This window comes from Giraffa tippelskirchi, chromosome 10, assembly GCF_054371585.1.
Source record: "Giraffa tippelskirchi isolate mGirTip1 chromosome 10, T2T-mGirTip1v1.2.pri, whole genome shotgun sequence".
Taxonomy (NCBI): Eukaryota; Metazoa; Chordata; class Mammalia; order Artiodactyla; family Giraffidae; genus Giraffa; species Giraffa tippelskirchi.
Genome location: NC_137284.1, coordinates 110,713,797 through 110,741,109, shown reverse-complemented (window position 1 = coordinate 110,741,109; position 27,313 = coordinate 110,713,797). Strand labels below are relative to the sequence as shown.

At 49.4% G+C, this 27,313-nt stretch overlaps 1 protein-coding gene across 2 annotated transcripts; it reads left to right on the top strand.

Moving 5' to 3' along the window:
* The first annotated feature begins 7,032 nt into the window (after window positions 1-7,032).
* Window positions 7,033-22,804, top strand: GHRHR (growth hormone releasing hormone receptor). 2 transcript variants are annotated; one of them, XM_081534277.1, is made up of 14 exons: window positions 7,033-7,089; window positions 10,813-10,915; window positions 11,044-11,151; window positions 11,923-12,020; window positions 13,190-13,287; window positions 13,992-14,130; window positions 15,558-15,711; window positions 16,007-16,067; window positions 16,664-16,733; window positions 17,596-17,687; window positions 18,161-18,290; window positions 18,989-19,030; window positions 20,860-20,964; window positions 21,741-22,804. In XM_081534277.1, the coding sequence occupies exons 1-14, from the start codon at window positions 7,033-7,035 to the stop codon at window positions 21,807-21,809; spliced, it is 1,326 nt and encodes a 441-aa protein (XP_081390403.1). In that variant the 3' UTR covers window positions 21,810-22,804. The 2 variants fall into 2 exon arrangements, with proteins under 2 accessions (XP_081390403.1, XP_081390404.1); XM_081534278.1 differs by lacking the exon at window positions 21,741-22,804 and having other exon boundaries at window positions 13,992-14,124; window positions 20,860-20,985.
* Window positions 22,805-27,313: the final 4,509 nt, after the last annotated feature.

The following is a 27,313-nucleotide window of genomic DNA, read 5'->3' as shown; positions in this document are numbered from 1 at the left end:
GGAGAGTGGGTGAAGGAGTCCATCCTTACTTGGCCATGGAGTCCTTCCTCTGCTGCAGGGGGTAGGGTGCCAGGAACAAGGTAGGACAGTGTGTGGGCATGCTACTTCATTTTCCCCTCTCAGTGGGGCTGGTGGGCACCTTTCCTAGGTGATGATGTCCCAGAGCTCTAGGGACTCTGCTTCCAGCACCTTTGTTGTTGTTGAGTCACTAAGTTGTGTCCGACTCTTTTGCAACCCCATGGATTGTAGCCCACCAGGCTCCCTTGTCCATGGGATGGATTTCCCAGGCAAGAGTACTGGAGTGGGTTGCTATTTCCTTCTCCAGGAGATCTTCCCGACCCAGCACCTTTAGTTACTGTGTAATAGCCTCTTCAACACCAAAATAAGCATTTCAAATGTTGAGTCAGAATCTTGCCGTGAATGACAGCATGCAACTTGGGCCACAGACAGTTCCTGGGGCTGGGAACCTGTAGACCTGGATCCCAGTCCCAACTCAGAGAACACTTTCCCAGGTGACCTCAGGCACCTCAGTTTCTCCTTCTGCAAAATAGGGACAATTATCCACACTGGGCACGTGCCAGGGACTGTTGGGTCTGTACCTTCCACACATAGGGCCTCTTGTCTGGCCGGGCTGGAGAAAACCTGCTCTGGGAGGAGGGCAAAGTCTGCAGGAAGTTTAAAGTTTATCAAGAAATGAGTTATCCATACACAAATCAAAGCGCCTTCTTCAGTTAGAGGAAAACAAAGTGTCACATTGTCTTCATGCTACCTGGCTGAAGGCCAGTGCGCCTCCCCTACCCCTGCCATTCACACTTTGTCCTACACTGTCCCACTCCCATTTAGCAGGTGTTCCTGTGGGGCCATAATTTCTGCTCAGGGAAAAAATCACTTTGGGACTCTGAGATTGACCTAAAAACCTGAGAAGAGAAATGGATTTGCCCTCAGAGCCCAGAGGCTCTAAGCATTCTCGGCCCTGGTCCTCCTCCTAATCCTGACCCTGGATGGAGACTGAGACCTGACCCAGCCCCTGACTGAGCCCTAACCTCGACCCCAGTCTGAGCTCAGAACCTAATCCAACTCTGACCCCAGAGAGATCACAGACTGAACTATGACTCCAGACAGAGACTGACCCCTGACCCCAGCTTCATGCAAAGCTGGGTCATAGGCACACGTGAGAGTGGTCATGGCTTCAGGCAGTCGGAGCTCTAGAGCCTCAGCTAAGTGATTCCCTCTCAGATGGCCAAGGATGGGGCTTCTGTCCATAGGGATCCACTCTGAGGCCCCAGGACTCCAGCTTCTGTGCTAGCCTGTTCCTGCCCCTGAAAGAAGGACAGAATCATGGAACAGGGAGAGGGGCTAAAACTCAGCCAGCGACAGGGCTCGCTCCAGCCTTGCTCTGGCCAAGTACCCCCTGTCTGCAGCCCACTCCAGCAAGGGAGATCAGGGCCAAATATCCAGAAAGAGCTGCACCCTGAGGCCTGTCCATCAGCTATAAGACCCCAGCCCCAGTTATGGAAATGCCTGGAGCCATTTTGAGCTCTAGGGGCTGCTTTCTAGCCTGGCCTCTCCCGCTGACATCAGGAAAAGGCAGTAGTTACTCAGCATCACCACCAGGGGGCACCAGACATAGGTGCGACTGAAAAGCCTCTGTGGCCAAGTGCCTTGGGACTTGTGCTGTGGGTTGGAGGGGTTCTCACCCACTCCAGTGTTTTTGCCTGGAGAATCCCAGGGACGGCGGAGCCTGGTGGGCTGCCGTCTATGGGGTCGCACAGAGTCGGACACGACTGAAGTGACTTAGCAGCAGCAGCAGAAGGGGTTCTCAGGGAGAACCCTGATAGTCCATTTAAAGAAGCCCACTTGCTTGTAGTGAGGACAGACTCTACCCTGACATCTACAATAACCATTGGTGACAAGGAAAAACTAAACATACGCTACTGTGATCTTAATTTTAATTTTACAAGTAGTGCACAAATACATTTTCTTAAACATTGAAATACTGGAGTCAAAGCAACTATTCCATTCCCTACATTCTATACCTTGCCCCTTTCCTTTTTCTTCATTTTTATGATTTTCAGGTGGGAACATCCAGACATTTAAAAAATGTGTACGTATATGTATATCTATATATGTTTATGTGCTTAGTCGCTCAGTCGTGTCTGACTCTTTGCAACCTCATAGATTGTAGCCTGCCAAGCTTCTCTGTCCATGGGGATTCTCCAGGCAAGAATACTGGAGTGGGTTACCATGGCCTCCTCCAGGGAATCTTCCTAACCCAGGGATGGAAACCAGGTCTCCCACATTGCAGGAGGATTCTTTACCATCTGAGCTGTCAGGGAAGCCCAAAAGGGAATTCCCCTAACATGATAAAGGCCATATATGAAACCCACAGCGAATATCATACTCAATAATGATGACTGAAAGTTTTTCCTTAAGGTGAGGAACAAGACAGGATATCTACTTTTGCCACTTCTAGTCAGTGTGTACTAGAAGTTCTAGCCAGAATAATTAGGCCAGAAAGAGAAATAAAGGGTACCTAAATTAGAAAAGAAAAAATAAAATTACCTATGTTCATAGATGACACAATTAGGTGCCCTTTATTTCTTTTTCTGGCCTAATTATTCTGGCTAGAACTTCTAGTATTACACATCTACTTCTGCTTTAGTGACGACACCAAAGCCTTTGACTGTGTGGATCACGACAAACTGTGGAAAATTCTTAAAGAGATGAGAATACCAGACCACCTTATCTGCCTCCTGAGAAATCTGTATGCAGGTGAAGAAGCAACAGTTAGAACTGGACATGGAACAACAGACTGGTTCCAAATTGGGAAAGGAGTACGTTAAGGTTGTATATTGTCACCCTGCTTATTTAACTTATATGCAGAGTACATCACCGGAAATTCCAGGATGGATGAAGCACAAGCTAAAATCAACATTGCCGGGAGAAATATCAATAGCCTCAGATATGCAGATGACACCACCCTTACGGTAGAAAGCGGTAGAAAACAAAGAGGAGCTAAAGAGCCTCTTGATGAAAGTGAAAGAAGAGAGTGAAAAAGCTGCTTAAAGCTCAACATTCAAAAACTCAGATCATGGCATCTGGTCCCATCACTTGATGGCAAATAGATGTGGAAACAATGGAAACAGTGAGAGACTTTATTTTCTTGGGCTCCAAAATCACTGCAGATGATGACTACAGCCATGAAATTAAAAGATGCTTGCTCCTTGGAAGAAAAGCTATGACAAACCTAGATAGCATATTAAAATGCAGAGACATTACTTTGTCAACAAAGGTCTGTCTAGTCAAAGCTGTGGTTTTTCCAGTAGTCATATATGGATGTGAGTGTTGGACCATAAAGAAAGCTGAGCACTGAAGAACTGATGCTTTTGAACTGTGGTGTTGGAGAAGACTCTTGAGAGTCCCTTGGACTGCAAGGAGATCCAAGCAATCAATCCTAAAGGAAATCAGTCCTGAATATTCATTGGAAGGACTGATGCTGAAGGTGAAGCTCCAATACTTTGGCCACCTGATGCAAAGAGTCAATTCATTAGAAAAGACCCTGATGCTGGGAAAGATTGAAGGCAGGAGGAGATGGGGATGACAGAGGATAAGATGGTTGGATGGCATTACCGACATGATGGATAAGTTTGAGCAAGCTCCAGGAGTTGGTGATGGACAGGGAAGCCTGGCGTGCTGAATCCATGGGGTCCGGAGAGTCGGACACGACTGAGGACTGAAATCACTTTCTGTTACTTTGCTTCATAGGGAAGCAGAAGTTCCTCAGGTAGGTATTTTTGAAATCTTTCCCTGTTGATACAAATGGAATTAGTTTACCCTTTCAATGCTTTATACTAGTCTGTTGTGTGAATATACCACATCTTATTTAGCTATTTCATTATCATTGGACTTTTGTGTTGTTTTCTGGGTTTTACTGCATATTACAAATGATACTGGGCTTCCCTGGTAGCTCAGTGGTAAATAATCTGCCTGCAATGCAGGAGACTAGGGTTCAATCCCTGTGCTGGGCAGATCCCCTGGAGAAGGAAATGGCACCCGACTCCAATATTCTTGCCTGGAAAATCCCATGGACAGAGGAGCTTGGTGAGCTGCAGTCCATGGGGTTGCAGAAGAGTTGGACATGACTTAATGACTAAACAACAACAACACAAATAATTCTGCCCTCTAGAACAAATATCCAGGAATGGAACTTCTGGTTTATCGGGTATGTTCATTCACAGATACAAAAGATTATATCATACTGTCTTTTCAAAGTGCATGTATCGGTTTTCACTCTCATCTGTGCAATATCGAAGTACCACTTCCCCAAATAATTCTAAACATCATATTGTCAGACATAAAATTTTAAGCAATGTGGTAAGTAAAAAAGAGTAACTCACTATTTTAATTTTCATTTTCTTGAATATTAGTGATGTTGAGCATTTCTTCGTATGTTCATTGCTCCCATTTTATTTTCTGAATTGCTGTTTATATCCTTTGCTCACTTTTCTATTGGGTTATTTTCCTCTTATTATTAATTTTTAGGTATTTAAAAAAAAAAGTTTTGATACTATATCTTTATCATTGTTGGTCACAGATATTTCTGCCAGTCTGTAGTATGCTTTAGTTTTATTTATGGGGTTCTTTCTTAAACGTATATATTTATTAATGCCAGTGTGCTCAAACTTACTGCTCTTTTCTTTATGATTTCTTTTTATGTAAAAAAAGTTTCCTTTCTTCTGAGGTTGTAAAAACAAATTTGCATTTTTGGAAAAAATCTTACTGCTTTATGGTTGGGACTTTAAGCCTTCTAGAATTTATATTTTGTAAATGTGAGCTAAAGAGCTAATCTTACATTTTCCATCCAAATATTGATTATTCTAACTTTCTTTGCCGAGAGTCCAGCCTCGTAACGTGTTCTCTGTGAGTTATGCTCTGTATGAGGTTCTCTATAGGCCTTTTCTTTTCTGCTTATCCCAGAAACCCTACAAGGAAGGTATCATGCCCGTTTTTCAATGAAAAACTGAGGTTCAGAAAGGTTAAATAACTTGCCCAAGGTCACACACGCTGTGTGTGTGAGAGAGACCTGTTTAACTCTGCCATTGAACTCCAAGTGGTGGAGTCAAACTTTGAACCCTGAGCAGATACAGAAATAGTTAGAGATGGAAATTCAACGACCCTGGCCCATTCAGAAGGGACAGTGGGCCTGGGGGAAGCTTGAGGAACACAAACAATTAAATCAGGGTCTCTCAACCTTAATTCTATTAACCTCTGGAGTGGATAATTCTTTAGGTGGTTGTGGGGGGCCATCCTGTGCATGGTAGGATTTTAACAGCACACCAGTTTGTATGGTTTTTATCCCTTACATAACATTAGTACCTTGCCACATCTCCTCCCCACCCCTGACTGCTGGCTGTGACACTGAAAACTGTCTCTAGGCACTGACAAATAGATAATAATCAGCAGTAGCATTAATATCAATTATTAACCCTCAGTAACACCAATTGATATTAATTATCAACAGTGATCGATTGTAGATTTTATCCTTGGACTTTTGCCTCTCTGTAGCTAGGGGACAGAGGCTCTGGCTTTCCTTTTAAGCTACACCTGCTCGGCGCTCTGTCTCTGGCACTGCATCCTTACTCAGCCTGTCAACAGAGGGGCTCTGCTTCGCCCTGCAAATGTGCAAGCTTGGTGTGATTGAGCCCTGCCCCAGGTCACAGCCAAGCACATGAAGACGCTTGTACAAGGGCAGGAGTGTCTGGAGCTGGGGGTACTTCACGCTTTCCTTTCAAAATATTTTTCTTTGTTGGTGATGAACACAAATGGAAAAACACAGCCCTGCTGATGTAAAATGATTCCTCAGTCCAGATGTGGCAGGGCCGAGGAGCTTCATCATTCATGATTCGAATCAGGCTGTAAACATGTGTGTCAGAGTCCTGCCTGACAGGCTCTGGGATTGCAGACCTGCACAAGGATGATGGGCCTGCCAGGTACTGGCACCTTCAGGACCCTTGAAGATCTAATGCGATTTCCAGTCGCCCCAGTGCTGTGCAGGGTTCAGGGCAATTTAGAACACTGTTTCTAGCCTGGCCAACTGAGATGCCTCATTTTAAAGTCTGAAACTATAATAAAAATGACAGGGTAACGAATATTCAAATTAATCTGAGCTGTTGTGTAGGTTCTCTTGTTTCTGCCCCTGATAACACTGGTTTTGCCCCACTCAGGGTGGCTTAGCTACGTGAATCTTCTTGCACGCTTCCTGTTTTTCCCTGTTGCCATTTGGACTTCCGAAGAGACTTTGACAAGCCCCCACATAAAGTCCAGAGCCTGGATACCTTCAGACTTCACCTCGCCATCCTTGCTGGCAAGGACTGGTATCCTTGCTGGGAACAGAAACAAGGTTTTGCTGAAACTATTATCTTCACGACCAGCCCATGGGGGTGCATGGGGACTTCGTGACTGTGCTTCCTTTTCTAAGCTTATTCCTATCTTCCAGATTCTACTGACACCCTACCCACTTCTGCTGGGTCCCCAGGGCTCCGAACCCATCCTTCAGCCCTGTGGAAGAGGCTGAGATCACAACCAAACTGGGTTCCCTGAGTGTGGGCTCAGGCCTTCTTCTTTGCTGAGTCTCCTTCATTTGGGGGGAAACTTTCCACAGTGGGGCCTCAGAGGGCTGGGCTCAGAGAAGAAAATGATAAAGAATAGTGACCTACTGGGGCAAGAGGTGTCCTGTGGCTGCCATTTGTCTGTGACCTTGGTAATGTTAGGACAAACATGGGCAGACTTACAGACAAAGTCAACCCCTTCCTGCCAGGAATGCAGAGTTCCACCCCGAGGCTGCAGTGGAGTTGGGCACGGTGTTCCGTAATCTTGGTGAATATTCAGTGGGCTCTGTTCCTTTCACTGGCTCCTGTCTATGCAAACAGCCACCTGGGAAGGAGAAGCAGAGGGTGTGGTGACAACAGAGGACAGTGGAAGGAACACAGGGTCCCCGAGGCTGACCCAGGGAGCCGTTGCCAAACTCCCACCATGGACAGCAGGGTGTGGGGTGCCTGCATCCTCTGCTTTCTGGGCCCCTTGCCGATCGTGAGTAGCCAGCTCAGACCCTCCTGCCCCTCCCACTGAGCTCGAGATCTGGGAGCCACTGGGCCATACTGGGGCCCACTGGGGTCCACTACCCTTCCCTGGCGCAGGAGTCTCTCTACCAAGCAGGCTGGTGGCCTGGCTTGGAGAACTCCTGACACCTGCGGTTCCCCACCTCTCCTCCCCCTCCCTTCCCGGCAGCCTGCTTATCCCTGGGGAGCTCTGACAGTAAAACGTCCTTCCCAGAGCTGAACTGAGTTTGCCTGCCTATTGCATCCCCCAGGGCCTGTCTGCACCCTTGGGGCCACAAGACTCTGTCCTAAAACAGTACCTCTGCCTCCCTTTCACACCCTGAGTCTTCTCCACACCTCCACCTCCTCCAACAAGCTTGCAGAGCCCTCCCAGTCCCCAGGATCCCTGGAGCCACTTGATTGAGTTGCTTCCTTTGAAGAGGGTGTAGCCAGGGATTGAGTGTGTCTGGGTAGTAAGTGAGAAGTTGCTCCCCCCTCCAGCATCTGGGAGCCTCTCTCTCGCAGGGCACACCCTGGGCCCTGAGCAGCTTTCAGGTATAGCCCTGAGGCCTATACCTGGGGAGCGGGCTGCTAGGAGGGGGCCTCTCTGAATGTATTGTGTCCTTTCCCAGAGTTAATGCAAGTGACAGTGACTTGGGGACCAGGATGGGAGACACAAGTCCCGGGTTGGAAGCTGCGGCTCCCAGGGTCTCCTGCAAGCCCACGGGGACTGAGGTTGCCCTCTTCCTACACTGGCTTGTGTGTGAGTGTGTGTGTGTGTGAGAGAGTGTGTGAGTGTGTGTGTGTTTGACAGTGTGTGTGCATGCGTGTGAGTGTGTGTATGCGTGAGTGTATATGTGTGGCGGGGGCTGAACCTGCTCTTGTGCACGGCCTTTGGGCTTGGATAACGGTGCTGAGAATTCGCCATGTGACCTAGGTAAGTCCCTTTCTGAGCCTCACTTGTCTCTTTCGTAAAAGAAGAAAATAACATCTGCCCCCCTCCCCCCCAGGGCTACTGTGGCTGGGGAAGGGTCTGACTTGTCAGAGGCTGGGCCTGCAGTGCATCATGGGTGACTTCTACTGCCCTCCCCGCACTGTACAGAGTGGGGCCTCCTCCTCTCATCTGTGTGCACCCCACAGGAAATGCATTATTCTAGAAGGGGGGCTGAGAGCCTGTGGGGGTCACTCAGCAGCTGGTGCCAGGGTCAGGGTTAGCACTAAACCCCAGTCTCCTGGTGTGGCCTCTGTCCTGCGCAGAGCCCAGGTCAGCCATAGCTAGGGTCAGCCAGGCCAAGGTATGCGGGACGACGGTCTCCCCTGAGGAGGACTGGGGTCCCGGACATGGGTCAGATGATCCCTGATCCCACGGTGAGTGGGAAATCCAACCGGAGCACTGGCATAAGTTTTGGAATGGTCCACCTCTTCCCACTCCCGGCAGTTTCCACCTGTGACCACACACCTGGGTCATGAGTTGAGCTTCCCTGAATTTTTCTTCCCTTGGGAAATTGGTGGCTGTCTGTCTCTCCTTTTGGTGGGAGTTTTCCCACCAGGGGCCCTAGTTCCTTTGGCTTCGGTGGTTCCAGAGTCAGGCCCTAGAAGGTATCTTGGGAAGGGATGGGGTTATAGATGTGAAGGGGGAGGAAGGGCAGATGGAGCCTGTGGTCCCATATCAGGCCCCGCCCTCCCCATCTACCCCCCTGTGGACAATCAGACTGCTGTTGTGGACATGTGGGGGAGGTAAAACTGGGGTTCTCCTCTGAGGTGGCCCTAGGCTCACTGAGTCCTGGGAAGAAGCCAAGAGGTGCTCCTAGATTGGAGTCCAAAATCCGGGCTGCTGGTGGAATCTGCATTGTGAGGTCCCAGGGCCCAGGCAGGAGGTGGCAGAGCTGAGCCCAAGCTGGCTTTGGGGTACTGGGGTCAGCTGATCAGGACAGGGGTGTCCTCCCCTGCAGGGGCGGGTCTGATGGGGGTGACCCTCCTTACTGGTCAGGGTCTCCAGGTCCTCTCCTAGCCCACTGGCCTTTGGATCTCTTCCATGTGGTCACCTACTGTCGACTGTCCCCAATCTAGTGTTTGAAGTCTCTGACCCCAGCCACTGTCTCATACCCACTACGCTTTTGCCGTGCCTGGGTTTCTGTCAAAGGACACCAGGAGTCAGTTAACCACCTACTGACATGGACTCTGTGCCAGACATTGGGGGTTTGTGTGTGTGCTTGTGGGTGTGAGGATGGCAACGGGCAGGGCTCGCCCCTCACGCAGCTCAGGTACATCTGCCCACTCTCTTGTCTGGGCAAGTTCTTAAAAAATGCCCCTTTCTCTTCAAATGTTTGGCTCGAATGCCACCTCCTCAGTCCGTGTGAGAAGGGCCACCCTCCCGTAGTGCCTGCCCTGCCCCTGCTCAGTTTGTATTAGGTGTATTAGGACCAGGTGGCAACTCCCTTCCTCACCACACTCTCCCCTGGTAAATCCTTGAGGACAGAAATCTACACTGATTGAATTTGATGTGCATGTTGGATTCAAACATGGGCTGTGGATCCATGTTCACAGTGTAAGGAACGTGTCTTGTAAAGCTGAATTCCTTCACATGTGTCTGTTTGGGACTGTGCCCTGTTGGATGGTCAGTTTTTCTCCAGTCTGGGGAAGTGGGAGGGAGAGATATTAAGAATTCCTGCCTTTGACCCCAGCTCCCTGGAGAACTTGTTAAAATGCGAAGTCCTAGATCCAGCCATAGATCTCTGTGTATTCTTGGCTCCATTGGAGCTGATCTCTGGCTGGGTTAGCGGCACAGTTTCAGAAATACTGCTAGAGGGTTTCCAGCGAAGCAGCTTGTTTCCCAGCTTCCAGAGATCATTCCCCGTGAATGATCCACAGATCATTTCCCCGGGCACCAGGCTCTGGGAAATTCCTAAAACCTAATTCTTCCTGATTGTTGGGCCACACGTCAAGGCAGTCATCCCTCCATCTGTCGTCCATTACCCATCCATCTCTACGTGCATCCCCTTATCCATCCACCCATCTGCCATGCATCCAGTCATCCATCTATCTATGTGTGCTAAGTCGCTTCAGTCAGACTCTTTGTGACCACATGGGCTGTAGCCCACCAGGATCCTCTGTTCAAGGGATTCTCCAGGCAAGGATATCGAAGTGGATTGCCATGCCCTCCTCCAGGGGATCTTTCTGATCCAGGGATCGAACCCGTGTCTCTAACATCTCCCGCATTGGCAGGCAGGTTCTTTATCACTAGCACCACCTGAGAAGTCCGTCTATCTATATTTTGTATGAATATTCACTCATTCTACCAGCCAGCCACACAGTTACCCATTCATTCATTCATCCATGAAGACATATTCAGTTGCTCCTTCACCTCACTCATGGAAAGAAAAAAAAAGCCACTACAAGGCTGCATTGTTGAGTTGACCATTCCCATGTCATCTTCTGAAGACTTTTATTTAATGTGTCTCAGAACTGACTTCCATGAGTTGAAAAGGGGAAGCCTTTGTCCACATCTCCATCTATTCTCCCTCCCTCCCTGCTTGCCTGTCTTTCATCCAAATAGCCATTAAGTTTCTTTGATGAGCCTGGTCCCTATACCTAACTAAGAGCCCAGCCATGGAAACAAATCAGACTTTACCTCTGTCCTCAGGTCATTTGACCAGCAAACCTAGAAGAAGCACACAATTGGCTTGGCTCATGTCATTAATCCTCTCCTGCACAGGTCCTGGGCCACGTGCACCCAGAATGTGATGTCATCACTCAGCTGAGAGAGGATGAGCAAGCATGTCTACAAGCAGCTGAAGGGATGCCCAACTCCACCTTGGGTACAGGGCTGGGGAGGGAGGAGGTGGCTCGTCGTGGGTTTCTCCATCTCCTCCAGTCTCACCACTCAGGATGGTGGACAAGCCTATCCCCTGGGCTGAGTCTCTCGTGCTCCCACTTCACTGTCTAGGCTGCCCCAGGATCTGGGACGGGCTGCTGTGCTGGCCAATGGCAGGCTCCGGCGAGTGGGTGAGCCTCCCCTGCCCGGCTTTCTTCTCTCACTTCAGCTCAGAGCCAGGTGAGGGGTGCTGGCGGTGGAGATGAGGGGAAGAGCTGAGGTGACGTGGTTTCATCGGGTGGTGGCAGAATGTGGTGGCCACATCCTGGCTTTGGAGTCAGGCAGACCTGGATTGAGCACCGCCTTATCCCTTCCCGTCTTTCGCTGTGAACTTTGAATGAGACAGTTACCCTTCCTGACCCTCAGCTTCCTGACCTCCTGTGATCTGGGGATAACAGGAGCGCTAGCTGCACAGAGGGTGGGGTTAGGCCCGGGAGTGCTGCATGTGGGGTCAGACACTGAGTACTTGTTCTCTGGGTGTGAGCAGAAAGTGTGAGCAGGAGGACTGGCCGTGGGGGTGGAGAGGCAGAATCAATCTGCCCGTAAGGTGCTACCAGTTGCTAGGTGGGGGAGAGTGGAAGGACAACCATGCTCTGCCTCCCCTCCCTGGCCTGGGTGTCTGGGGTGGATGGTCCCTCCAGGGGCAGAGAGGGCCTCCTTTCCGCCCCCTGCCCTTAGGATGCTGGGGGCACAGTTTGCTACTCTGCTCCAAGGAAGCCGTTCTCTTGATTAACAGAAGGTGAGTCTGAGGCCATAAAGGAAGGTCCCAGAAGGTGTCCCAAGCAGGCAGGACACCAGGCCTCTGGAGAAAAGGCTCCCTTCTCTCTGCTGCAGAGATGGGCTGTCTGTGCAGACCTAGCCAGGGTCATTCCCAGCTGCCCCACCTTCCTGGGGAGAGTGGGGAGTCGTCCTGACCACCTCTCTGCTTCCCTGGCTCCACTTACCTACTAGGGGTCGTGAAGAGGGACTGCACCATTGTAGGCTGGTCGGAGCCCTTCCCACCTTATCCCGAGGCCTGCCCTGTGCCCCTGGAGCTGCTGACTGAGGAGGTGAGAGGCTCCTCACAGATGTTTGTGTGGCCGGTAGACTGCACAATGGTAGGGGCCGCCACTTCTGTTGTAGTTGGCGGGTTGGAATGTGAATGAGAGCACACTTCCAGAAGACGGCTGGAAGAGAGGGCGTGAGAATTAGAAGAGAGCAAGTGCCAACTTGCTCCAGAGTGACAGGCGGGCTACACTGCTAGGATGTAGAGGGAGGCAGAAGGCAGGGTGGGCAATGTTACCTGGCCAGCGTCTCCTTGACACCCTCTCTGTGCCCAGGCTCCAGGTCTAGGAGCTGGGGTGGTTCCGGGAAACAAACCCGATTTCCCAGAACCAGCTGAGTGGTTCTGGACGAGGACCACTGCAAAAGCTCCCTGCCCTCTCTGGTCCTCAGTCTGTAGAGTGGTGTGCATGGCTGTGGGAGAGCGAGGGAAACTCAATGATGGAAGTGACTCCTACCCTAGCAACACACTCCATGCTTCCAAACTGAGCAGTGCCTTGGCAAGTTGCTTCCATTCCCGTAACCCCATAGCTCTCTCCCTCCAGCCCTGAAGGCAGAGCATGAGTCTGACATTCTCTCAGATAAAGAGACTGAGTCAGGGAGGGGCAGTCAGGGGTGATTTCCTGTATCCCTCAGGGGAGCTGGGTCCCTGATGGATCCCCTCTCCTCAAGGCTACACCTTCTGTCTCCACCTCCAGGGTCCAGGCTGAGTTGCTTAATTCAAATACTTGGTTGTGGAAAGAGCTTAGCCTTGAAGCTGTGCCTGCTGTCCCCTTTATTTGAGGATGTCGTGTTCCCAAGCTGATGAGCAAGCTGGATGTCAATAAACAAGCCCGATTTCCTCTGAGCTTTGTCACTCCCCAGGGACACACAGTTTCTGTGGCAGCTTCTTTCCCCCCATCTTCCAGCAGCAGCTAGAGTTAAGCATCTTGATCCTCATTCAGCTCCCCGCCACCCCCGCTTCCCTCCTCCTTCCTGTTCCCTCACTAACCTACAGGCTGTAAACAAACTCCAAAGGGAAAACTCCAAAGGGAGCTTGCTGTGGTCCCCACAGACACCCCTGCCCCCACACCGACAGTTTGGTGGTAGAACTGAAAGCATCACCTGCTTGATGGTCAAGCCTCCCTTTCCTTAGAGGCCCCACTGCTGAGATTCCCTCTGTCTCCACCCTCCCCAGAAATCCTACTTCTCAGCGGTAAGGATCGTCTACACCACAGGCCACAGCGTCTCGACCGCGGCCCTCCTAGTGGCCATCATCATCCTGGTTGCTCTCAGGTTCGCCATCCTTGTTCCCTGCTCCAGAACCTTCCCTGCCTCCCCATCATCCACAGCACCAAACCTGATCCTCCACCTGGATATTAAAGACGTTCCCAGGGCTGCACTGTGGCCATTTCTAACTTCCCCTTTTGCTTTCCCCATGAGTGAACCCATCCCTTTATACCCCAGGACTGCTCCCACCTCTACGTCTTTGCTCTGGGGAACTTACTCAGTTTCCTTGGAATGCCTGCCTCCTTTTTCCCTCATACCTGTTAATATTCAAATCTCAGTTCTCATATGCCTTAAAAGAATCCTCTCTGTCTCTTCTGTGAAGCTGTGAAGCCCTTCTTGACTATTTCAAGTCTTTGGTTTTTGCCCTTCTAAAACCCTCTCCAGCCTGGCCTGAGCTGTTGTCCCCTGGGAATGAGCCTCGTCTCTCTGATTATCTGGGGGTGGGGGGTGGGGTCCTCTGTCATTTCTGCCTCTGTCCTCCACACAATGAGCTCCCTGAAGGCAGGGAACTGCTGTTTTCTGTCCCCTCACCTGCACCAAGCCTGGCTGTCCTACAAGGTTAAAGCTGAAGCCTCACATTCGATGCAATGGATCCAATCTGATAAAAGCCAATCCAAGTCCATGTGATTCACCTCCCTCCTTGCTCAGCCTCCCCAAGCCTGCTCTGCCTCCTTGCCTCCTGTTTTCCTCACCCCTCCCACTCCCTCCAGGAGGCTCCACTGCCCCAGGAACTACATCCACACCCAGCTGTTCATCACCTTTATCCTCAAGGCGGGAGCTGTGTTCCTGAAGGACGCCACCCTCTTTCACCAGGAGAACACGGACCACTGCAGCTTCTCCACGGTAACAGTCATGGGTGGGGGTGCTGGTGCGGGTGAGGAGGTTGGATTAGAGATGTCAGCCCATCCAGTCCAGTGGGCTGACCCTGGGGCTCTGGCTTTGCCAAGGACAGAGCGGGAAAGCACCCCTCCCCCTTCCCGCCCCTCCTTGGGGTCAAGCCCTAAATCCTCTTGTGCCCAGCCCCGTCATTCCCTTACTCCACTCTCTGCTCCATACTCTGTATTCTCGTTTCATTCCCCATCCCATAGCCCAACCCAGACCACATTTCACTCCACTCATGCTCTCCATCTCACACTTCCTCTGGGCTCTGTCTGTGCTGGGTGTGGGTGTATCAGGGGCTGGACAAAGCCAGGTCCCTTCTTCAAGAAGCACCCAGGATGCCTAAGGGGAGAGATTGTACCAGACTACCGGACCACCAGGTAGAGGGAGCTGAAAGCTGGGAGAGAATGGGAGAGGGCTTCAGGGAGGAGGTGGCTTTGGAGCTCTGGGGAGTGGGGAACGGGCAGCAATGATAGGGAGGGAGGGGAGAGGACCAGGGTGAAGCAGCTCTCACAGACAGGAGAAGCTGGGGCCGCTTCAAGAAACAGGGAGGTCATCATGGGGGTGAGGAGGTGGATGAATGAGAGGAGACCAAAAATAAAAGAAGTTGGGCTGAGTGTGGGCAACTCTTACTAGGTATTCTGATACTGTACCAGAAATGAATAGATACATGAATGAACAACCCAACAGGTGACCTTCATTCTTTAATGTAAGAAACAATAACAGTATATATATTTGGTGCTTAGGTACCAAGCATTATGCTAAATGCTTTACATGTATTGTCTCATTTTATTTCTATGTATATTTTCATTTTAGTTCCATTTGTAGATGAGGGATAATTGAGAGGCCACCCAGCTGCTGAGCGGTGGGAATGGGGCCAAGCACTCAGAGCACTCGCCTCTGAGCTCAGAATCGAGTGCTCTGCCACCCAACAGATGAGCAGAGTCACTCAGTGAATGAATGAACGCGTGGGTGCATGCGTGTATCTTTGCAGGATGGAGCTCTGCAAGAGTAAATGGTGTTCCATAGCCTCAGCTCTAGGGATAGACTTGAGCTCAGGAGGGATGGCGAGATAGTGTCAGTAAAAGTAGTAGCAATTTGTATACAGGGTTTCCATTTAATCCTTATGATGAAACCATGAGTTAGGGGTTGGAAGCTTTTCATTTTGTACCTGAAAAGTTAAGGTGTGGGTGGATTACCCAGGTGATAAACTTGAAGCCAGGCTGTCTGGATCCCAAATCTGTGTTCTTCACCACCACATTATACTACCACATCCCCTCAGGGGTAGCCCAAAGTGGAAGAGACCTGGAGGTTTGAGGCCTGGGTGGGGTAGGGGAGACTTGATGGGGCTCCGGTGGGTGTCCTGGCTCTGAGGTACTCAGGCCCCTGGCCCACAGGTTCTTTGCAAGGTGTCTGTGGCCACTTCCCATTTCGCTACCATGACCAACTTCAGCTGGCTGCTGGCAGAAGCTGTGTACCTGACCTGCCTCTTAGCCTCCACATTGCCCAGCACAAGGAGGGTCTTCTGGTGGCTGGTTCTTGCTGCCTGGGGTGAGCACCGAGGGCTGGTTTGGGCACCGTGGTGGGGGGATGGAGTGGGTGGAGGATTGGGGATGACCAGGGAGCTCACACAAAGGTCTTTTCAGCTCACTCGTGATGACCCCAAGGCCCAGAAAGGGGAGGGACGGTTGTAGTCGTACAGCGAGTGTTGACATTGGGACCAGGTCCCCTGCCCCTGGGCTCTCACATGGTCCTGCCTTCACAGGGCCCTGTGTGACTGGTCGTGGTGGTGGGAGGTGGGCACAGGAGGCAGACCCTTACTCAGGTCTTTTCTGTATCCCCACAGGGCTTCCTCTGCTCTTCTCCAGCATGTGGGTGGGTTGCAAGTTGGCCTTTGAAGATGTTGCGTGAGTTCGGGCTATCCCTTCATCACACCTGTACCGGGTCCCAATGGGGCGTGGATTGGATGCTCAGGCGATGAGGCTGTCCTCCAAGCTGGGATGAGAAGGAGGGGGTCTCTGGTCCTGACTTCAGGAACTCCCGGGGTTGGGTGGGGGGTGGGGAGGGGTGGGGGACACAGTCCATGGATAACACAGAGGAGGCTTGAGGCTGGGCGGGAAGAGGGCACAAGGTTTCAGGTTTCAGGATCTCAGGGGATAGGGGCTGTACGTGAGGACCTTCTGAAACAGGGGAAGTGTTGGGGACACAAGAAGGCAGCAAACAGACTGATTTTTGAGAAACTCATCTGCCTTGGTGAAGGGAAAAGGTGAGCCCCTCTTGAATTAGGATGCACCGTTGGAGAGGGCCTAAAGGTCTGGAGGAGATAGAGCTGGTTGGGAGTAAGGTGAGGCTATAAAGATCAAATTCTAGAGGGAGGAGCCTAGAGCTATAGGTAGAGGGAAGAGAGGAGAGAGGAGCAGGGGTACCCCAGAAAAGGGCTTCCCAGAAACTGGGCTCTGTCCCCCGCCACCCCGCCATCAGTCCAAGCCTGCCTGCTCTTCAGGTGCTGGGACCTGGATGACAGCTCTCCCTACTGGTGGATCATCAAAGGACCCATCGTCCTCTCCGTTGGGGTCAGTGCCTGAGGCCAGTGTCCTCTGCATTATTCAGCCAATCTCCCTGGGCCCACTGAGCAGCCATACACAGCAGGAAACATGACTCCAGGCTGGGAGTCAGGACACCCAGGGTTCAAGCCCAACTCCGCCACAGGTGCTCTGTGAGGCCCTCTCTGGACCTCAATAGTGAAAGTCACTCAGTCGAGTCCGACTCTTTGTGAGTCCATTGACTATACAATGCATTGAATTCTCCAGGCCAGAATACTGGAGTAGGTAGCCTTTCCCTTCTCCAGGGGATTGTCCCAACCCAGGTCTCCCGCATTCCAGGCGGATTCTTTACCAGCTGAACCACAAGGGAAGCCCATAAATAGCCCATTGGCAAAACCAGAGCTCAGGCTTCTTCTCACTCAGAATTTTGATGGGTCTGGTGGCCTGGCTGCAGATCACCTACCATAGCAGTGAGGCCTGGCTGGGGTGTAGAAGGCGCAGCAGCTGAAACCCCTACCTTGCCCACGCTCAAGGCAAGGCAGCCAGGACTGGTTTGCGTGGCCTGGGTGAAGGCATACATCTTTGTTGATTTTGTAATTGTGCAAAGTGAAGGCCATATGCTTTTTAGAGGAGCCTGAGAGGTGCTGGAAGCAGGATGAAAGGTATGACCTCCCACTCTTGGCCTGGAACTGGAGGATGGGGACCCTGAGCCCCTGATCCCCTGAGCACCATGTTGGACCTCCCAGTCTCCAGGTGACAAGGTCTCAAGCAATGACCTGCATATCCTGGCCCTCAAAGACCTGAGGTTTCTAGTCCCTAAAGACGTCCTGCCCCAAGCCATTTGGGTCACTCCTGCCACTTGCCTTCCATCTTCCTGCACCTCCATTTCCAGGTGAACTTTGGGCTTTTTCTCAATATTATCCGTATCCTGCTGAGGAAACTGGAGCCAACTCAGGGCAGCCTCCATACCCAGCCTCAGTACTGGTAACCTGTGTGTGTGTGTGTGTGTGTGTGTGTGCGCGCGCGCATGTGGGTGTGTGTGTATGCGTTTCAGGAAATTCTGGGGACATAACTGGTGCAGGAGTCAGATGGCTTTTTCTTTTTTCATGATTAAGTGTCCGTTATCTTGGTCCCGTGCTTCTCCCCAGGTTCCCAGAGACAGAATAGATCTGGTCTCTGCCCTCCAGTGAAACACAATATAAGAAGGATGGGGGCCCCGAACAGCCAGTTAGCAACTCACATAGGCTGATGAGTGTGGAGATTAATTTCTACGGGAGCCTGAGGAAGGAGATCCTTTCTAAATGGATGGTGGGGTTGGAGTACAATCTGGGAGGACTTTCTGGAAGAGGTGTCTTTGAATTAGACTTTGAAAGATACATAGACTTGACTGGGATAAATTGAGACCAGAGCATTTGAGAGAGAGAACAGCAGAATCCAGAGCTTGTCTTCTTCTGCAGGCGTCTCTCTAAGTCAACACTTCTCCTCATTCCGCTGTTTGGAATTCACTATGTCATTTTCAACTTCCTGCCTGACAGTGCTGGCCTGGACATCCGCCTCCCCTTGGAGCTGGGACTGGGCTCTTTCCAGGTGAGGGTCCCCGTGGTACTCTCTCCTTCCCTCTGAGTCCTTGGGCAGGAGGGGGTGCTGCTGTCCGGAGGGTTGGTTGATTTCATGGCAGGTGAGGGTGACTAGGCCGGTTATTCTTCCTTCTAGATATTCATCTATTCAACTGTCCATCTGTTTGTTATTTTATATCCATCTATCTCTTTATTCATTCAACTATCCCTGTATCTACCTACCCATCCATCCATCCATCCAATCTATTCAACATTTTGTTGTAGTTTAGTTGCTCAGTCATGTCCAATTCTTTGCTACCCCATGGACTGCAGCATGCCAGGCCTCCCTGTCCATCACCAACTCCTATAGCTTGCTCAAATTCATGTCCATTAAGTTGGTGATGCCATCCAACCATCTCATAAATTTAGCATTTACTGAGCACCTATTATATGCCAGGCCCTGTGCTCAATACTGGGGGATGCAGAAATAAATAAAATCAGAGAAATGGGCCAACAGGCCAATGATAAAGCCTTTGCATGCTTGCTACAGCAATTACGTATGACAACATGCCTGGCACATAGTAATGTGATGAGTATGTCTACTTTGCATTTTTCCAAAGACCTGGCCCAAGTCACAGCCTGTTGAGGGTGGGGGAAAAGGTAGAAGGAAGACTACAGACACCTTGAGGCCAGGCCAAGGTGATGGGGTACTTTCTCTTTGACCCCCAGGGCTTCATTGTTGCTATCCTGTACTGCTTCCTCAACCAAGAGGTATGTGACCCAGACTATCCTTATTCTTTAAGCCTTCCCTCCCACCAGTCCTAGGCTGCCTGTCTCCTGTCCAGCCCCTGTAAATACCACCTCAGGCCAAACCTCGAGTCCTGCAATCCTTTGTGGAAATCTGTCCTGAGTTTCTCTCGATCAAGCTTAACCTGAATACTTCCAGCGAACATCTTTTATCCATCCTTCCTCTGGTCTTGGCCAAGCTTATTGTCCATTCATCATGAGGTAGAAAAGGCCTCTCAGGAATTAGAAGAGGGATGTGGGGGTTGGGGGGCTAAAGGGGTCCCTCAATTCTGTATTCCTAAAATTGAACATTGGAGAGAGTTGGGGGAAGGAATAAGTCAGATCCTAGAGAGGCAGAGAGAAGACACAGAGGAAACAATAAAGTCAGAGGTAGACATACAAAGTCTAGGAAAATAGATTCAGGTGAAAGACAGGGAAGATGATGGAGAGCAGAGGCAGAGGTGCTGAGAGAGAGCGCCTGGAAGAGAGATACACAAAAAGAACAGACCAAACGCAGGTGAACAAACACATGAATAGATAGAACGTCCTTGTCCTTGTGTCAGTTGCTCAGTCATGTCTGACTCTTTCCCGTGAGGCTCCTCTGTCCACGGGATTTTCTAGGCAAGAATACTGGAATGTGTTGCATTCCCTTCTCCAGGGGATCTTCCTGACACAGGGATCAAACCCAAGTCTCCTGAATTGCTGGTAGATTCTTTTTTTGGGGGGGAGGGGGCTGTTTTTTGCCACTTTATTATTATTTTTTTGATTAAAGGATAATTGCTTTACAGAATTTTGTTTTTTTTCTGTCAAACATCAACAAGAATCAGCCAGAGGTACACCCATCGGGCCTCCCTCCTGAACCTCCCTCCCATCTCCCTCCCCATCCCACCCTTCTAGATTGTCACAGAGCCCCTGTTTGAGTTCCCTGAGTCATACAGCGAATTCCCATTGGCTATCTATTTTACATATGGTATTGTAAGTTTCCATGTTACTCTCTCCATGCAGGCAGATTCTTTACTGACTGAGCCACCAGCAAAGTCCCTATAGACAGAATAGATGGTGACAGTGCACTTGTAGAATTATGGAGAGATGGCAGAGAGGAGTAAATTATAACATCCAACCCAGAAGACACTTCATATTTTTCCCTTCGGACAGACTTGCTATACAGGGAGTAATTGGAGACTTTAACTCAGCGTCCCAGACAACCAGGTCCTTGGGCTGTGTGCACGGGCAGACTCATGGGCTCCCTCTAGTGGCCACGGATTTATGGCGGGCTCTGTTCTGCTGGACACCTGGGTACACAGACCTGTCTGCCAGCTGTGGAGCACTGCTACCTCTTACCTGCCACTTCTGTCTTTTATTGGCTCCCTTCCTCTGACATTTTTTGTTCCCACCTAGCCTCTCTGAGTCTCCTGCAGACTCATCTGGGATCTGGGAGCAGACACAGGACTGCAGTACCTGCCTGGGATGACTCATGGGTGCTGGGCTATTTGGAGAGGACAGAGTACTTATCTTTTGGCCAGAAACTCAAGAAAGCACCCATAACTGTCTTTAGTGGGCCAAGACAAAGGCAGTGCTAAAGGACAGAGAAGGGGCCAAAGGGAATGGTCAGAAATATTTGCAGGAAGAAGGAAGTAGTATCCTCCAGAGGCAGTACTTAGCTGTGGCTGTGGCCAACCATAGCTTCTCCTGCTGCAGGAAACCCCTGTCTCAGTTTCTCCTGCATGGCCTCCTCTGGCACCTTCAACCCCACTTGGGCTGAATAAAGAAGTGGCAGTGGGGCCTTCCTAACATCCTCCCTCTTATCCTTGGAGGTGAGGACTGAGATCTCACGGAGATGGCACGGCCACGATCCTGAACTTCTGCCAGCCCGGAGGACTCACATCAAGTGGACGACGCCTTCACACTCGAGGGTGAAGGTGCTGACATCTGTGTGTTAGGCTGGTCACAGCATGTGACTGGAGCCCACACCTGAACTTGGGCAGCTACATGGGTCCAACACCCTCCAGAGGAGTGGGAGCAGCATTCCATGGGAACCCTCATGCTTCCACCCAGCACTTCTTCTCTGTCTTGTTCCTGACTCTTTTTCCCGGGCCCTTGTGTGTCCGCTGCTATTCTTCTCATGTCCCTTCTCCTAGAATCTGGACCATAGCCCAGGGCCAGAGGAGCCAATAAACTTGTAAATGAGTAAATATACATTAGAGTGAACCCATACATCTCTGCAGGGGAGGGATCTGTAAGCTTTGTTTGGACCTGGTGCTGGTGTGCGTTTATCACGTCTCAGTTCTTGTCACATCCCCATCACGTGTCTGTGCAGGGATCCTTTTGTTTAATTCATTATATAAATAAATATATATATATATATATACACACATATATATATATGTATATTCTCTTTTGTCTCTACCTCCATTCCCCTCTTCTACAGGCAAACATTCCAATGTGTTAAATGTGAATACTTGTTTCTGTGTTCTTGCAAAACATGTAGTGTTGTGTGTCTCTGTACTTTTAATTTGCATAAATGCTGTTGGTTATATGCCTCATCCTGCTTCTAATGTTTTTCCTCTCAGCACAGTACTTTTAAGAGAGCCACCCGTGTCGCCATGTGCCCATCTGGTGGCTTGTTTTGACTGCCTTATGGTGCCACATGGTGTCACCAGCCACGTGTGACCATCCTGTCTTCCCCTGCCTCTAGGTGACTGTTCACATGCCCTCACATCCCCGGGCCGGGGAGCCTTTCACCGGGACACATTCCAGGCAGTGAAAGCTGTGCCAGGCCAGCCGATATGCCTTTTCTTAACATGACAGAGTGGCTCCAGATTGCACTCCAGAACTGCCAGTGAGATCTCCACTCCCACCAGCAGCTCCACCAACACTTGGCATTATCCAGCTTTTCAATGTTTGCAAGTCAAATGGGTGTACGGTGACATCTCCTCGTTGTTTAAATTTACATTCCTCTGATAACTAATGAGCGAGCATCTCTTCTCTTCTCGTGCCTGTTAGCCTTTTAGGTTTGTCCTTCTGGAAAATGCTCGGATCTCTCTCTTTACTTTTCTCCAGGGTGGAGGTTCCTCAGTTCTAGGTTTTTCTCCGTTGCGTGCCCTCCTGTGTCCCCAGCCTGCTTCTTCCTCCCAAGTCCTCTGCCCAAGTGCTGCCCCCGAAGTAATGCGGCATGCTTTTCTTCCTTTAGTCTCAAATCAGAAAAATAGTTCATCCTAATTGCAGGGCATTTGGGAGATATACAAAGGATTTTAAAAGAAAATAAAAATCAGCCCCTGGGCACTTCCCTGGCGGTCCAGCGGTTAACACTTTGCCTTCCGATGCAGGGGTGCAGGTTCGATTCTTGGTTGGGGAACTAAGGTCCCACATGCCTCACAGCCAAAAACCAAAACATGAAGCAGAAGCAGTATTAAAACAGATTCAGTAAAGACCTTAAAAAATGGTCCATATCCAAACAAAATAGTCATTAAATTAAAAAATCAGTTAAAATCTCATTACCCAAAGACAATCACCACTGATATTTTTGTATGTTTCCTAAAAGATTTTTCTACTCTGCTTTCTTGAAACATCTCGAGATCATGATATGTTCATAAATTTGTGTCATTTCTTATATTTAAAATGAACATAAATGATATATAAAAATGGACAACAAGCACATGATAAGATGCTCAATGTCATCAGTTATTGGGAAAATGCAAATCAAAACCATAATGAGATAGCGTTTTATACCCAGCAGAGTGGCTAAAATGAAAAAAAAAAGACAGTAACAAGTATTCACAAGGATATGGAGAAATTGGAACTTTCATGCTTTGCTGGTAGAAATGTAAAATGGTACAATTGCTTTGGCAAAAAGTCTGGAAGTTCCTGAAAAAGCCCAACATTTAGTTACCATATGATTTGGCATATAGGCAAAAGAATGAAAAACTCATGCCTGTATAAAACTTATACATGAATATTCATAGCAGCCCTATTGATAACTACCAAAAGATGGAAACCCAACTGTCTATCAATTATTAAATGGATAAATAAAAGGTGATATACCTATACAATGAATAACAAAAAGGAATGAAATATGGATACATGATTCAACATGGATGACTCCTAAAAATATTGTGCTAAGTGAAATGACTTAGATACGAGAGATCATTTATTATATGATTTCATTTATAGGAAATACTCAGAATAGCAAATCTATAGAGACAGAAAACAAACTAGAGGTTTTCAGGGGCTGTGGGTTGGGAGGATGGAAACTGATTCCTAATGGGTACCGGGTTTCTTTTAGGGGGGATGAAATGTTCTAAAATTAGATAGTGGCAATGGTTGCACACTCTGTGAATATACTAAAGACCACTGAATTATATACTTTAAAAGGGTAAAATCTTTGACATGTGAGCTCTATCTCAATAAAATTTTTATTCAAAAAGTAAACGAATAGTTGCTGCAGAACACTTGCAGACCTATATTCTGCTTCATAGTTTGTAAAGCCTATCTAATAGTCTTTTTAAAGCATCAATATTTCCAGTTTTATTTCATGTATCTAATATTCTTTATTTAACAAGTGATTGTTTTACAAATATTCTATTGGTGAACTTTGCTTCTAATTTCTTAATAGTTGGTATGACAAACTTCTTTGCATGTAATTCTTCATGTACAACTCAAAAAAATAAAAACATTGGAGTAAACTCATAAACATAGAATTTTTTAGCCGATACAACGCAGGTGATAAGTATTTTAAATCTTACTGGCAAACTGCCTCCCAGGAAAGTTGACCCAGTGTATTCTTGCACAAGCAGTGTGAATGTGATGGTCTCTCTGCTTCATTATTGCCATTAAAAGTATCTTCATCAGCTTAATAGTCAAACAGTGGTTTCTTGAAGTTTTAACTGGTGTTAAGTAGAGGTTAGTTAGCAGCTGGAAGCAGTGGTTAGGGCAGAAGCTCACTTTGTGAATGATCTGTTCCTTCCTTAGAGGCTTCATCTATGGCCTGAAGCCTACTTCTTGCTTCTTTCCAGTTTCTGCTGGAGCTTCAAATTCCCACCACTTCGTTAGCCTCTTCCATTACAAGAATCCCTGGACTGGGACTGTATCAAGGGTTCCTATGTATGTCCTTTGATTGGCAAACCCCTCCTTTCTTGGGGCTTCAGCATCCCCATCAGTATGGGGAAAGAAGTCGGTCAGTAAGTGACTTCTGAGTTTTCTACAAAAGAGAAATTGAATTGCAGGCAACAGAGTTGAGGCAAGCAATGCTTAGCTTGGCCACCAGATGGCAGAACAATTGCAGCGAAGAGCCCTGGATGGGCTGACAGAACTTGGATGAGGCCCCAACACTGGAGATGGTTGCAGGACTCCCAGGGCCTGGCCTGGGCATAGTGAGCCTGTAGGGCTGATGGAGAAAGGGGGTCCTGGTCTGGCCAGCATAGGGGAGCAGGAGGCTCCTGGAGGAGGGAGGGAATGGGATGCCCCCAAGTCCTTCTGACCTCAGTCTTGAGGAGTAAGAAGCTGATGAGAAGAATAAGAGCTGAAGAGACAGGAGTGCTCACTGGAGTCTCCCTATAGGATTCAAAGCAGATTGGGGTAGGGGTTTCCTGGACCCCTGGTTCTGTGCAGGTAGAGTAGGACTTCCCATCATCCACTGCAGCATTTTCCTTCCAGCCATACTCTCCGCGGGTCCTAAAAGGCATTCTCTAAAGGAAAGGAAGAAACTCTACTTCCCTTCTGTTGTGTCCAGCCTGTGCTCCTCTTCATTGTGGGGAGGAGGAGTGACAGTAAAAATGAGTTCCCTGTCCCTGGGGAGCCCTCGGGAGTGTTGAAGTTATCCCCAAGGATGAAACTTGATGCAAGAATGGGTGTGCGGGGCTCAAATTCTCTGGACTGTGGGAACTCAGAGAACAGGGTGTTGGTGAGGGCAGGAGCAGTCAAGGAAGGATTCCTGGAGGAGGGGATTCAGGTTGGTTGTATAGACTCTAGAATTCCACAAGGCCAAGCACCACCGTCTGTTGCGCAGGAAGCAAGAATGTGATTGATCTCAAGTTGGGTAGCAATGTTTGGAGGAAGGGTCTACAGGACAGGATGGTGGGCATCAGACAGAGACTTTGTTCTCCCCAGGAATATTTTTGGGCATTCCTGTTAGAGTGCTGGGTTCTGTAGGGGCACCCATTTGCTCAGTACATGCGTAGGTGGCAGACAGCTTGTAGAGCCTAGAAACACAGCTGCAAACAGCTCCAGAACAACCCTACTCAAGGGGCTTAGGGTCTCGCTAGCGAGGATATGGGTCAGAAGATAGGACTTCTTGGGTTGGGCTAAGAGAAACATGATGTAGTCAATGATGTTAGGGAGCTCACTGGTCTCCGGGAGAAGAGTCAGAGGCAGTGCCCATGCCCCACCAGGGGACCACTGTGGTGAACTCCCTATCCCACCATTTTTGGCTGCAGACACAGCTGCTCATACCAGTAACACTGGGGATGAAATGCCAGATACCCAACATGGCTGTCCTGAAAAGCCGATCTCCTCCACTGGCGTGCTTACCAAAAGCTCGGTTGCACCTGGCTTCCTCTTGGTGTTCCCTTCCAAACCCAAGTCACACAGAGCTACTTCTGATGGCACGGCCTTGGCCTTGACCTTGACCCTGTCTGCTAGTGGCAGGGGATGCTGGAGAGCCCCTGCTGACGTCTACCCAGAGAGGGTCCGCATACTGTCACAAGTTCCTCAGACATAAGACTGACATTCAGAATAAGTTGGCCATGGACATGACAGAGTCCGACACTGGGAGGCAGTCATGCAGCTCAAACAGTTGCATGATAATGGTGTACAGAGGAGAAACAGAGTACCAAAAGAAGAAACATCTAGAGGAGAAAATCTAGCCAGGCTCTCTGCTCTGTAACATCCTAGAGGGGTGGGATGGGGTGGGGGGTAGGAGGGAGGTTCAAGAGGGAGGGGACGTATGGATACCTGTGGCTGTTGACCATAGGACATATGTATACTTATGTTGATGTTTGGCAGAAACCAACACAATAATGTAAAGCAATTACCCTTCAATTAAAAATAAATACATTTTTTAAAAAAATTAAAAAATAAGAAAGGCTTTCTGGAGAAAGTGCCACGTAAGCTGAGATTAGACCACAAGTATAAATCGGCTGGATAAGAAAGTGGATGAAAATCCCAGATAGTGGAAATAGCATGTGCAAAGGCCCTGAGGTGGAAAGGAGCTTGTCGTTTGGCAGGAACTGAAAGTAGCTACTGTGGTTGTTGGAGTGAGAAAAGCCTGAGATGAGGAAGTTTGGGCAGCACCCAGCTCATGCAGGGTCAGGGAAATCACATTGAGGAGGTTTTATCTCAAGAGCTATTGGAAATATGTGATGTAATGAGACTTCCAATTCTGCAATAATCTCTCTGACTGGTTTGGATAGGAAGACTGAATTTCCAGTGGAGACCTCAGCTGGAAGCAGGGAGGCTGAAAAGGGAGGCTTCGCTCAGGGGATGGTGGTAGGAAAGATTAGGCCAGAGTAAAGGTGTCTAACTAGGTGATGAGTTAATATGTGAGGTGAAGGGAAGGGAGATTTCCAGGAAGGTTCTTCTGAAACAGGTTGCGGTGGAGAAGAGCACATTTTAGGGGGAAGATCAAATCTTACGATCGTGAGCACAGCCGGTGTTGGGTGCATGGGAGACAGTTGGATGCCAGGGGGCAGGCTGGAGCTGAGAAGACAGGCCTGGCTCTGGAGTGGAGTTCCTGAGCTGTGGGACTATCGGTGGTGGTGTTTGATCCCCAAAGGGTGAGAGAGAGGAGTGGAGCTGGAGCCACTGAACATCCCCGTGGAGGAGCAGGAAACTCCAGAGCAGGCTGGAGGGAACAGCCCTAGATTGGGAGGAAATCCAGATGGACTGGGATCGGGGATGCTTTGAGCACTGCCCCTCAGCCCTGAGACCTGAGACTGGGCTCGCAAAGCCCGCCATGGGCTCGGGAGCACAGCTCAGGGCAGGAACGTCTGGGGCAGAAGATAGACTCGGAAAGCACACTAGAGGGTGTTGAAAAGTGAGTGAGCAGTGAGGACACAGAGGCAGGACGTGTGGACCAAGCTTGCTTGGGGCGGGATAGAGGAGCTGAGGGAGAGGAATGTGGGGTTCATGGGGGGAAGCAATTTGTTATAAGAAGACAATCTGGATAAATGCTAATGAGCTGGATATGGAAACCACTGAAGGATAAGGGGAGGGTATGTTGTGGAGCGAGCTCACTGAAAAGGTGGCTCAGAACCCAGGTGAGGGTACCTTGTC